Source organism: Solanum verrucosum, unplaced genomic scaffold (genome assembly GCF_900185275.1).
Source record: "Solanum verrucosum unplaced genomic scaffold, falcon-dt-bn FXZP01000139.1, whole genome shotgun sequence".
Taxonomy (NCBI): Eukaryota; Viridiplantae; Streptophyta; class Magnoliopsida; order Solanales; family Solanaceae; genus Solanum; species Solanum verrucosum.
In genome coordinates, this window is record NW_026020364.1 from 475,323 (window position 1) to 488,028 (window position 12,706).

General features: G+C 31.9%; 2 protein-coding genes across 2 annotated transcripts; one reads left to right on the top strand and one right to left on the bottom strand.

Moving 5' to 3' along the window:
• Positions 1-377: 377 nt before the first annotated feature.
• On the bottom strand, positions 378-8,997 carry LOC125837819 (uncharacterized). Its single transcript, XM_049516891.1, has 9 exons — positions 8,992-8,997; positions 7,877-7,949; positions 6,979-7,038; positions 3,036-3,138; positions 1,852-2,428; positions 1,349-1,484; positions 1,092-1,259; positions 865-1,004; positions 378-650 (listed from the first exon to the last, which is right to left on the bottom strand). The coding sequence occupies exons 2-8, from the start codon at positions 7,946-7,948 to the stop codon at positions 921-923; spliced, it is 1,200 nt and encodes a 399-aa protein (XP_049372848.1). The 5' UTR covers position 7,949; positions 8,992-8,997; the 3' UTR covers positions 378-650; positions 865-920.
• Positions 8,998-11,453: 2,456 nt separating this feature from the next.
• LOC125837824 (uncharacterized) lies at positions 11,454-12,386 on the top strand. The gene has a single exon (XM_049516896.1). The coding sequence runs from the start codon at positions 11,454-11,456 to the stop codon at positions 12,384-12,386; it is 933 nt and encodes a 310-aa protein (XP_049372853.1).
• The last annotated feature ends 320 nt before the right edge of the window (positions 12,387-12,706 follow it).

The following is a 12,706-nucleotide window of genomic DNA, read 5'->3' on the forward strand; positions in this document are numbered from 1 at the left end:
AACAGAAGCAAGTTCAAAAGCAGGTTCAAGGAGCAAAAAATGATGATCAAGAAGGCAAAGGGGGAATTAAAAGATGTTACTGTTTCCCTTGACAAAACTCTTGGGAGCTAACTTAGAAAATATTTCTTAGAAAGAGCCACCTTTTGAATATCAAAACCATATTAAATCTTACCATATTAGTGTTATAAGATAATGTAATTGTCTATTTGATTTGGTCTTTATGGTTTATAGATGAACTCAGGATATTCATATGTTCTAGGATGAATTGTAAAGAAACACATTTTTGTTTATAAAGTAACCTTGTTCTATAGTACATAATCCCACTCAAAAAATGTACAATTCAGACAGCACACCCCTTTCGTAAAGCTCCTCAAGCACCTTCCGGGACAACACTGATTACAAACTGTCCACAATGGACTCGAACACCCAATAACTTCAACCAAAAGCTCAAATAAATAATACTTCCATGAATACTTCCATGGTTGAGCAAGAAAAATATAAATCTGTACAGCATGAGTTTGTATGTAAAAGCATCATAATCCAACTAAACTGTGCAGTCCCGATAACCCAGCACTTCATCTGGAACTAACAAGTCTCTAGAACATGAAAACCAACATTGATTCATCAAGCATTAGCAGTCTTCATTCCATCTGCAAATACAAAGCGCATTCTTATGCATGTAAACTTGTTCCAAAAACAATGAAGCAAACTGAACTTTTCAACCATAACACCATTTGATAAGGCGATCATACAACTATTGATCAGAATCCTTTGGCAGTTGCTGCATAGTTCGTTCTCTTAATCAAATTAATTTTCCTTCAGTAAACACTTCGAAAGAAATACAAGTAAAGATAGATACCAGACCTGAAACACACGCTCCACCAGCAGATTTGCTCCAAATTACAATATTTGACCCGTCTTTATGATTCACTGACATGTCTGAAAACAGTGATAGATTTACTTTGATCTTGTTCAGTAAAGGATTTCATCCTTTCTTTTTCAACCTTGTTAACACATGAAAATCTATCAGGGCCCTCATAAAAGGATCCTCCTAACGGGACATACTAAGTCACAGATGTTAAGGGAGATACCTGTGCTTCTAACTCAGCTATTCTTTGTAAAGATAATTGTTCAACACATGCACGACGTTTGCGTTCTTCTTCCAGCAACCCAGTCATCTGATAGCGCAGCTCAGCCATTTCTTGAGCTAAATCCTCTGATTCTTCTTTGGCTTTTAGCTTTTCCATTCTCAGCTTTTCCTACCCATTCAAATTAATGGACCAACAGCATTAAATCACATTAAGACTTGGATGTAAATGTTTCTACGGATGTCAACTACAAAAAATACCTTAAGCTGCTTTACAAGTGATTCATAATTCTTTATTTGACCTGCCATTTTCTTCATCTTGTCAGTCAAGTCCACATCTGATAGCCCTAGAGAAGCCAGTTTGATAAGGAGTGGACCCAAAATGTCACCACAGCAGCTTAAATGAAAGGAATAGTGTGAGACACAATGTAAAAATAGTTGGAAAGATGACTTAGCTTTACTATAATTATAGGTATTTAGCACAGAAATTCTTAATACAAGCATGGTCAACTACATGACAATACACAATCACTATCTCCAACAAACTACAAAATGCATCAACCAAATGTGAAAATCATGAGACAATTTGCTTTATTAGATGAATCATATACTAAGAATTTACTCTGGAATAAGTATGGTTCTTTCACATCAACAACTTGTCACCAACATCTGATCTTATATTAATTAATTAACATTAATCATTCATCATCTTAAGCCAATAAGGTAATGGTAGACTAAGATCTGAGTATATGCTCACTGCATACCTAGAAGCACTGTCATCTTCTTTACTTGAGGAGCTGTCATCATTGTTCGGTATCAAACCACGAAATAGCTCCTCTACTTTTTCAGAAAATGTTCTGGCATTCAATTCAGACGTCTGGAGTTGTTCCCTAAGATTTACATTTTCCTTTTCTAAACTTTCGATAACTTTCTCTGCATCATAAATTTGAAGTTGGAGGTCATGAATAAGCTCGTTCATCATAGCACTATCTTGAGCCGTTTCATCCTGGGATTTCTTTGCTTTGAAATAATTCTGCTCCATGGCTTTCAAATCAAGCTTCATACTCTCTATTTCGAATTGATGCTCTAGACCTACGGATGCTACTGACTCCTCTAGTTTCTCAATGCACAAAGCTGAACCCTCTATCTCCAACTCTTTGTTTTCCAACTGCTGCAACAAATATAAGCGTTCAGCATTTGACGTTTCCAACTCTTCCCTTAACCTTGTAACCTCTTCTTCCATGTTTTCAAGGTTTGCAAGTTTCAATTGAAGGCTGCATACACACTTACTCAGAGAATCCATCTCTTCATTCCTCAAATTCAGCTGATCCTGCAGGTAATCTACAACGAATATATTGGAAATGGTGGGACTAAAATGGGCAATCCAAGTCAACAACAAATAAAATAGATACTATTTTCACTATTGAAGAGAACCAATCTTATATGACAAGCTACAAAATATAAAGGGTATGACCGATAGAAAATTCCTAGTAAATAATGACCAGATAAAGGTGCAAGTTTGCAAAAGACTATGTTGCTCGAACTCTCCAAAAATATTGTTGCACACGTGTCGACTCTCCAAAAATAACTGCTTTTGGAGAATGCACCCATCAACATTTTGAAGAGTCCGAGCAACAAAAGAAAAATATATAAACCAGAAAAAGACGATACGCGTCCATAAAAAGGTGATATTGCTCCAAGGAAAATGCTAAACGTTCATATGATGGCAAAAGATGACTTCAACTTGAGAATCAACAGTCAACTACCATTTTAGTCCTATCAGTGGCATAAGCTTGAATTCTCTTCCTTTTTTGAATATTTCTACGGTCTGGGGCTCCGAGCACCAGGAGTCCAGGAGGAGTATACTTTAGGTAAGAATAAGTAATGTTTACCAAGTAAAATAAAAATTAGTCACATATAATATAATAGGAATATTTTGGAGTGATACCTATCTCTTGGGAACAGTTCTCCAGCTCACTTTTCAGCTTCTGGGTGTGATATTTGTCTTCTTCTCGGGCCTCAGATAATGTCTGCACATGCTGTTCTATTTTCTGTAAAATAGATTTAATAGAAATAGTCAAATTTTCACCTTAGTCTCCAAGATTTTCAACTAGATAATAGAATGTTCATGATTGACAACATAAGTTGATTGTATTCATAGTGGTTATTTTCAGTCCAGTGGTCAACTACTCGAAATTAATTTGTGATGACAATAAGTTGTGTTAACACATTATATCTTTACAAGATGATATAGTTCATACTTCATAGTTGTTTTTAGAGACTACTCTATTCCATTCCCAGAACCAACATACGATAAGATTGCCAATTGCCATGCAGTCGAATTTCTGAAAAACTTTACCATCCTCTTTACATTAGTTTATGGATTATAAAAATCAACATAAGACAAATATAGCATACATAAAGATTATTAGAAGCTTTAAATAATAATAAATCTTGTTACACTAGAACATATAAAACCTCATGGTTAGCAAAAGTAATAGAGGAAAGTGTGCCAGCTCCTCATAATTTTGATTACTAGAAACTTGATTGTGCATAGGTAAAGGGTAAGTACCGAAACATACATGGAAAAAAAAGCAGTTAAATGGCATGGGTAAAGGGTAAATATTTATTGGAAGGCAAAACTAAAGTCTTGTCTTGTCTTCTTTTTATTTTTGGGTGGGGAGGGCAGGGGCTCTTCCACTTGCTAAAAGGAGACGAGGCACAAATTTGCAAAATTAGGAGGTAAGATACAAATGATATTTTACACAAAAAGGAAAAGCTATTAACCGCTCCAACCTATTCGCATGGAGACATCCAAAAGACCTTTCATATGATTCTACATTTGTATGTTCCAAGATCAACAGCAATGATCATACTTTATGCTCCTCTAGATTTTTAAATTTATGTCAACGCTATTGTCACAGAGGAGTATAAAAGCACATCAATTTTACTAACAAGAATGCAGAACATCACCAGCTTTATAGCCAAATGAGTAGATGGTACTACTCAACTAGTAAAGGCAGTTTTGGGAGTCAAAAAACTTGGGAAGCCCCAATAATTTCTATAATTAATTTGGACTAATTTAGAGCTAAAGGATGAAATTTAATCAAATTTGAGTTATGCGGGGCCCGCGCAAGCGTAACTAAGTCATGGGAACTCTTGTAATTAATATTGGTATAGCTTGTAATAAATTATAACTCCATGGGATAAGTGGTTGAATTAATTGAATGAATCAACATTATTAGATTTTTTGGAGAATAATTATTTATCAATGAATAAGCAATGATTAATGGGGATAATCATTCAACCAATGATCAGTTGGCAAGATAAGAAAGGAAATTTGGAATCGATGGATTACTTGGCAGTGACTAAGAGGGGGAAAAAGGATTACATAGAGACAAAATGAGCAAGAAAAAAATGGAAGGAAACTGGGACTAGATTACCTAGAGACAAAATGAGAAAAAAAGAAAGGGCATTGGGACTAAGAGGGTACATGCCATGAAATGAATTGGGTGCAAAAATTAAAAGAAGGGAATAATTAAAGGTACGTCTTCTTGTGATAAAAATGAGAAAGAAACAATGAAACAGGAGGCAAAGTTGGAATGCAAATTTGGAACAAAGGATATGCTGGCAGTGAAGTCCAGCTGAAACGCCACTCTTGGTGTTGAGAAACTTTAAGAAATCAATAACGCGCATGTGGCGGTGGCGCAAGGCTTCACTTGTGGCGTCCAACTTAAATAGCCTTTAGAAGGTATTTTGGGAGAGAAAATTTAATTGTTTGGAACAAGTTGTTGGAGTTAGAAAGAAGGGAGAGCTCAAACTTCATGAATGCTATAGGCAAGTATCAAGTGCATTGCTTGGTAGATTTGGTTCATTAAATACATTTCCTCATGCTCAAATATCATGGAAATTATAGATCTGTGAAGAAAATATCAAGAACCTTTAAATTACACAAGTCATGAAAAATCTAGGGTCCTTCAAAGAGGCATTCCTTTCACTCATGTTCCATGGACATCATAGACTGAACTTTTGAAGGAGTTGGATTTAAACACTGATTTCATGAAACTCCAGAAAGCTAGTTTTGAAATTGAAAAGTTTGTTGATAAAGAAGATGAATATTGTTGTGTTCTCATGAACAATGTCGTTTTTAGTTTCTAAAGGAGTGACTCGGTTCCATAACACGTGTAGTGGACGAATTGGAGTTACAACTAAAGGATTTGACTTTTGAATTGAGCAATAGGGATTCTTACTGAACTAATGAAGTTATATTCAGGTGTTGGACACTAAAGTTGACTTAGTTGGTATTGTTGTGATGTGTTATTGATTTACATAAACATAAACTCGTATATGTATATTGTAAAAGATACTTTGGGGTAAAATTTGGAAAGTGATTCGACGTATGTTCAAACTTACTACCTCTCGAAGTTTTTCCTGAAATTCATATTGTTGAACTGATTTATGTAAAACATGTTTAAAGTGTTTCTTAACTTGTGGGGGCGAGCATATTGGGATTGCACCATTTCTTGCCTTGTAAATAGTTTAGGTGCTATTTGTCATGATTTTCATAAAATGTGAAGGGTAACGTTTTTGAAAACCTTTACATATTGAAATAGCACTTGTTGAATCATTAAAGATTATATTTATTTGTTAAATATTTTACCATGAATTGTCAAAGGATTTTATTTTGCTCAAACGGTTGGATTGACTATGAAGGTCAAGGTTGAGAATTTGGGACATACAAGATTCACCGAGATTGGCTTCGAACATGTTCCTTGTAATGACATGAAACTAAACATGCCGGTGTCGGCGTAGGACCTACCTTATGGTTAGGATTATGGTAGAGTGTCCCATGAGTGGGTACTATTGTGCTACTTTATTAACATGGCTGAGTCGATTCATACAACACTTTGATGAGACAACCTGAGCAAGTAGGATATATAATACTTGCTGCTACGTACCAGTGTTATCAAAAGCAAAAAGTGCAAAAAAAAACTCTAAGGTCCGTTGGGACTTCAATCGCTACACAAATAAAGAGTGAGCTTTAATATAAAAAAAAGAAGCCGCCAAGAGAGGAAAAATATATATGCCTTAGAACCATGATGATGACACGAAAGCACTCAATCCGTTTTGAGACTTGCCTCACAGCCTAAGCACGCCTTTGACAATACTGTTAGGTACATAAGCTAGTTGACTTAACATCTTTTGATGGTGAAGGTATAGTACTCCAGGTAAATGATAAAATCTCACATGATTTTGATCAAGCTTTAATGCTAAAATGAGTACTTTGAAATGTGTTTATTTTGATATTTCATTTCAATGTCTAAATTGATAATTGTTATATAAATGCCTCTTGTTAATATCAATGTCTATGCACGCCAGTTGATTTCTTTAAATCTTGTGTCACATCTTGGGGAACGGTTGTATGATACAAACTAGGCATGTGAAACTTAGATTGTTATATTCTGAGTCACTGAGACCTGTCTCGGTTTCCAAGCTTAATTCTTGTCATAGAGGCTCCAAAGAAGATAGCAGTTCTTTTGGGTTGTAATTACTATTATTCACATGGAATGCATGCATGAGACTTTTTTATTTTGATGAATATTTCATTTGAAAGAAAAATGTTGTTGATTTAACGGTTGTATTCATGCATGATTTTCAATACTTAAAGGATTGGAATGTTTCAATAGTTTTGCATTCATTGTTTAAGTGCATAATTAGGGATGATTACATGGGTTGGTTCTCTCAGGTCAAGTAGAGTTCCAGATGCCAGTCACATGGATTTGGGGCATGACACAACTTTATTAGTCTACAACATCTGAAGATGACTTGATAATGGCCAAAAGATAGAAACCAAAAGATTCACAAACAAAGATAAAGATATTTGAAATTACTCTGATCAGTTCAACACTCTGACCTTGTGAACCCCTCAGCGTATCCTTTTCTTTCCTAAGCTGCCAAACAGGGAATGAAGTTAAAGGAAGTATTAAAAGCTAACTAGCAAGAAAGTTATCACATGTCAAGTCATTATCAGAAAATAATTTGTACAACAGCTATGATCATACAAGCAGGCCAAACTAAAATAAGAAGTCAGATACCCAAATTGACTCCAACTTGGTTTACTATAGAAACATTCCGACTAGTCCACAAAAAAAATGATTCCCAAATTTTTGAATCAAGCAAAGCCAGTACAGTTAAATTACTGCACATAAGATTTCTCATTTAAAAGTGTTCAACCAATTGTTTCCAGTATTAAATTCCAGATCATTTAGTCAGATGTTTGGTTGTCACTCTTAGTTTCCATATTACTCCATAATACATGCATTAGTTAAACGGTAATTCTAGTATAATTTTATGCTGAATTCAAGGTAGATTAACAGTACAGGTAATACTAATGCATGGATCAAAGCACGTGTAAAGGAAAGAATGTTGTTTTATTACTTGTTAGTTAAACCATCTTTTACTTGTTATTACTTAACTAAATCCAAAAATATTTGTAGTATTGATTTTAAATAGTTTACATTCTAACGTAATTAACCAATCATCCAACAAAATGCAAATACAGCAGTGAATGCCATTCACATAATTATGACACGTGAATTATAATCTGCATTTAACTTGTTCATGAATCAAATAATACCCTAGCGCCATAAAAAATTCCTGAAGCTAGTTCCAGCATAACTTCCATGGATATTCAACAACAACTAGGCATCAATCCAAAACAAGTGAGGTTATTACTTTCATGGATATGCTATAACAAATATTATGATATGATTGAAGAGCAGATATTACCTCTTTACATCTTGCCCTAATCTCCAATAGCTCCTTTACATCAAAAGAGTGCTCACCACTACTTGTAGACATTCTAAAAACACGCAAATTAGTGTCCACAGAAGAAAAACAGTGCATCCAATTTAATTTATCTGGACAAGATAAAAAATAAATGGCCTCACAAGCCATAGTCATATTAAGCACCATATGAGAAATCAATTTTACACCTGACTTCTAACTCCTTATACTCACATTGATCAGATATGAACAACAATATAGCAAAAACAGAAAAGTAAGGATAACCATATGTTCATAAGAACTAGAAGAGGTTAATGGATTATCCATTTGGGACACTCAGTTCCAACTAATGTCATAATACCTGTATACTAAAAAGAATATGGATTGAAATGCACACACTCCATTTTCCCCATTTCTTGATTAATGAAAATGTTCCTTCAATATAGAGGTTCAAGCAAATGATAACCACATATCTGGTAGTAGTTCAAAATTCTTCCTGCTTCTCAATAATCACATACACTAGTGCCTAGAAACAATGACGACTAATGTATATGCATATTGTAATGCTCATTTCCCAATTACTAACCAAAAAACTAACACCTAACCTTCGGCTACCCCTCAATGGCACTAATAAGCGCACATGATACATAGGTATAGGGATGCCTATTTTACTAGGCTTAATAGAATACTCAATCAAGCATTCAACTCATGGATTACTCCCGCACCAGATACTTCTCAAGGAAACTGAAAGAAAAAAAAAATAGCAAATGCCCTACACCTCGAATAATGCAGAATGGATACAGAGAATCATGTTGCCCACTTCAACTAGTTGATCAAAATGCCTACACCTTATTTATCCCATTTTCAATTAAGAAAAAAAATTCTAGAGATTGACGAAATTGATTATAATCGTGTTCAATAATTCAAACTTGTTTCAGCTTCTACACAATCACAAAATACAGGAAAAATTGTTCTAAAAAATGATTACTTACAATGATAAAGTTGCAATTATTTTTACATTCAAAAACAAATGAACATAATTTATATACAGGTGCTCCAAAAATTACATGATTAACAAAACTAACACTCGAATAGAAAAGAAAAAGAAAAATAAATACCGATTCGTGGGGGTTTACGATGCCAAATTATCCCCAGAATATCTCAAGATGTCCAAATTTTGAGCTAAAAAATGATTTGACAGAGAAATTTTGAAATGCAAGAGATTATGGGAATCGGGTCTAACCCATTACAAGGGTAAACGGGTTTATTAAATGAAGGGATATTAGTAAAATCTAATCTTAATGCTTATACTCCACAAAACATTAATTTTATTTTATTAAATTTGTATTTTTTTCTAATATTTAATTATTCTTTTATTTGAATTTTATACTTGTTATGTTTACAAATAAATAAATTTTATATATATTTAGAATATTGAAAATAAAAAACAGATAATTTTAATCATTACTCTCTTTGTTCCTTTTTACTTGTCCAATTTTGACTCTTTACTTGTCATTTTTTGACAAATCAAGAAAAGATTATGTTTTTTACCTAATGTACCCTCGATTTATTTAGAGAGTTAATTTTTTTGAAAAAGATAGAACCTCCTTAATTAGTAAAACTGTTATTTAGTAGTTAATTTTACAATTTAAAATTTATTTAAAAAACACTGACATTTTTTAAAGAAAAGAAATAAAGTATAAAATTAAAAGGGAGCAAATGGCATGATAATGCCTTACATGAGAGGAAACCATATGAAAATTGGTTTGTTGACCCAGTAGAGGTGTTCAAGGTTTGGATAAAAATAGATCCAAATCGATAAAATAAACCGATTTTATTTGGGTTTGGTTTGGTCTTAGATTTTTGAAAACCAATAGTATTTGGTTTGGTTATGATTTTATTCGAAAAACCTGAAGAAATAACCTAACTGAACCGATGAATTATATAAATATATTTTATTAATATACATACTTAATATATTATTTTAATAAATAATTTTAAAGATCTTATATGTGTTTTCATTAAAATTTCTTTATAATTTACTTATTGAAAGCAAAATTGACCCAAGGTGAAAACATTTATCTTATTGATTTCATATATATGAGTGTCTATAAAAATTCTTGGTGGGACTGTAAATGTTATTATTTCTTCCTTTTAGGCAAAAATAGTGAATTATAAAGCTTTATTCATAGTAGTTAAATTCAGTGATCAAAAGTTCAGTAATTTCAGTCATTCTAACTATTTTTCGTTTTGAAATGATTGTTTTCACTTTTTGCACATTTTGAATGGATTGTTTCTTTTATTTTGTGTATGGTTAATAACCGAACCAAGCCAAACTGAAACTGATAACCACCAAACTGATAAATGTATATTATATTTGGTTTGGTTTGGTTTGGTTTTGATAATTTTAAAATTGATTAAGTTGGTTTGATTTTGATTTTGACTAATAACCGATCCAAACCGACCCGTGAATACCCCACTTGACAGTATATATGTTTCTTATTTTAGTCATTTCCTCCTAATAATAATTTATATGTGTACTTATATTATATTTTTCATCATACAGTTTTACAAACTCAGTCAAAAAATGTATTGAATAACTTCAACTGTATAATAATAATAGTAATAATAATAATAATACTAATAATACTAATAATACTAATAATAATAATAATAATAATAATAATAATAATAATAGTAATAGTAATAATAATAATAGTAATAATAATAGTAATAATAATAATAATAATAATAATAATAGTGATAATAATAATAATAATAATAATAATAATAATAATAATACTAATAATACTAATAATACTAATAATACTAATAATACTAATAATACTAATACTAATAATAATAATAATAATAATAATAATAATAATAATAATAATAATAATAATAACAATAATAATAATAATAACAATAATAATAACAATAACAATAACAATAACAATAACAATAACAATAACAATAACAATAACAATAACAATAACAATAACAATAACAATAACAATAATAATAAAAATAATAATAACAATAATAATAATAATAATAATAATAATAATAATAATAATAATAATAATAATAATAATAATAATAATAACAATAACAATAACAATAATAATAATAATAACAATAATAATAATAATAACAATAATAATAATAATACTAATAATAATAATAATAATACTAATAATAATAATACTACTACTACTACTACTACTAATAATAATAATAAGAATAATAATAATAATATTACTAATAATAATAATAATAATAATAATAATAATAATAATAATAATAATAATAATACTACTATCCTAGGCCCACCCCGCAGGATGTTCTTATAGAAGAAAGAGATTGGAATCAAACTAACACTTCTTACAGTGGAAGTGAGATTTATGAATGAAATCTAGACGGGTTAACAGATAGGCAGTTAACTAGGTTGGTTCATAGAATGCTCATGTATGCTACTATCTGCAAAAGTGTTAATAACACAGATAGGACTATTTGCAAAATGATCATTGCAGGTTTTACTGATCAATTATGAGGCTGGTGGGACAATTATATGACTATGGAGGCAAAAGCAGTGGTTATAAACGCTAAAGCTGCCACTGAAGGAGTTGATAACCTAGGATTTGCCTTAGTCAAAAATAGAGAAGACGCAGTGTATACATTAGTCTTAACCATTCTAGAACATTTTAGTGGTAGATTTACCAATCAGTATGAAACCGTCAGAACTCTACTCAATGGATTAAGATGTAGACACTTGGGTGAATTTAGATGGTATAAAGATACTTATTTAAGTCGGGTAATGGAACTTCTCGAAAATGGATTAGAATATTGGAAAGCCAAATTCATAGATGGCTTACCATCTTTATTTGCTGAAAAAGTTAAGAAAACTCTAAGAGATCCCCAAGGGATTATTCTTTATAACCATTATACGTATGGAAAGCTTATTGGAGGTTGTACTCAAGAGGGCATAAATTTGTGCAATGAGTTAAAACTCTTTAGACAGCTTAAAATGGATAAGCTAAGAGAGAAATCTCAATTAGGAGATTTTTGTACACAGTTTGGGTTACCAGATGCTTCTAAAGGTACAAAACACGAGACTTCTAAGTCTGAACACCATAGATCTCATCGAAGGAGAAGAAGATCTAGAGAAGAAAGAGAAGAGCGTAAGGCTCATCGAAAATCTCACAGATTTACTAAGAATAGGTCACAAAGAGATCTTGATAAAATCAAATGCTACAAGTGTGGAAAATTTGGACATATAGCTCTGAATTGTAAACTGGAGAAGCTTAAAGCTTTAGAACTAGATGAAGATATTCAAGAAAAGGTTTATAGTTACACTTCTGGTTCCGAGTCAGACTACAAGGAGTCTGAAGCGAGTTATTATACAGAGGATGATCAACCCGAGTCTTCCAACAAAGATCAACAAGACTTAAATGATTCTTGTAAATGTCATGGTGATATCTGTAATTGTGAACATGGCGAGTTTTACTAACTTCAATCTCAGTTCGAAGATATGAATTTACTCACCATAACAGCAGACAATGTTATAGAACTTCTTAAAGAAGTCATTGATAACACTCTTCGTGAAAAGATCATTCAGCTAGCAGCTAGTAAAACTAGCCCTTCTGCTCATAGCATTTCTGATGATAAAAAGGTTAAAGATGATTTTGTTTATTCTGCTCTATATTCTTTGTCTGAAGTTCATAATAGACTTTCATCTAAACAAACTATGGTAGTTCGTGATTCTTCTTTTGATGACTTAAAAGAAGAAATTGAACATTTAAAAGAAGAAATTAAATTTCTTAAACAAAA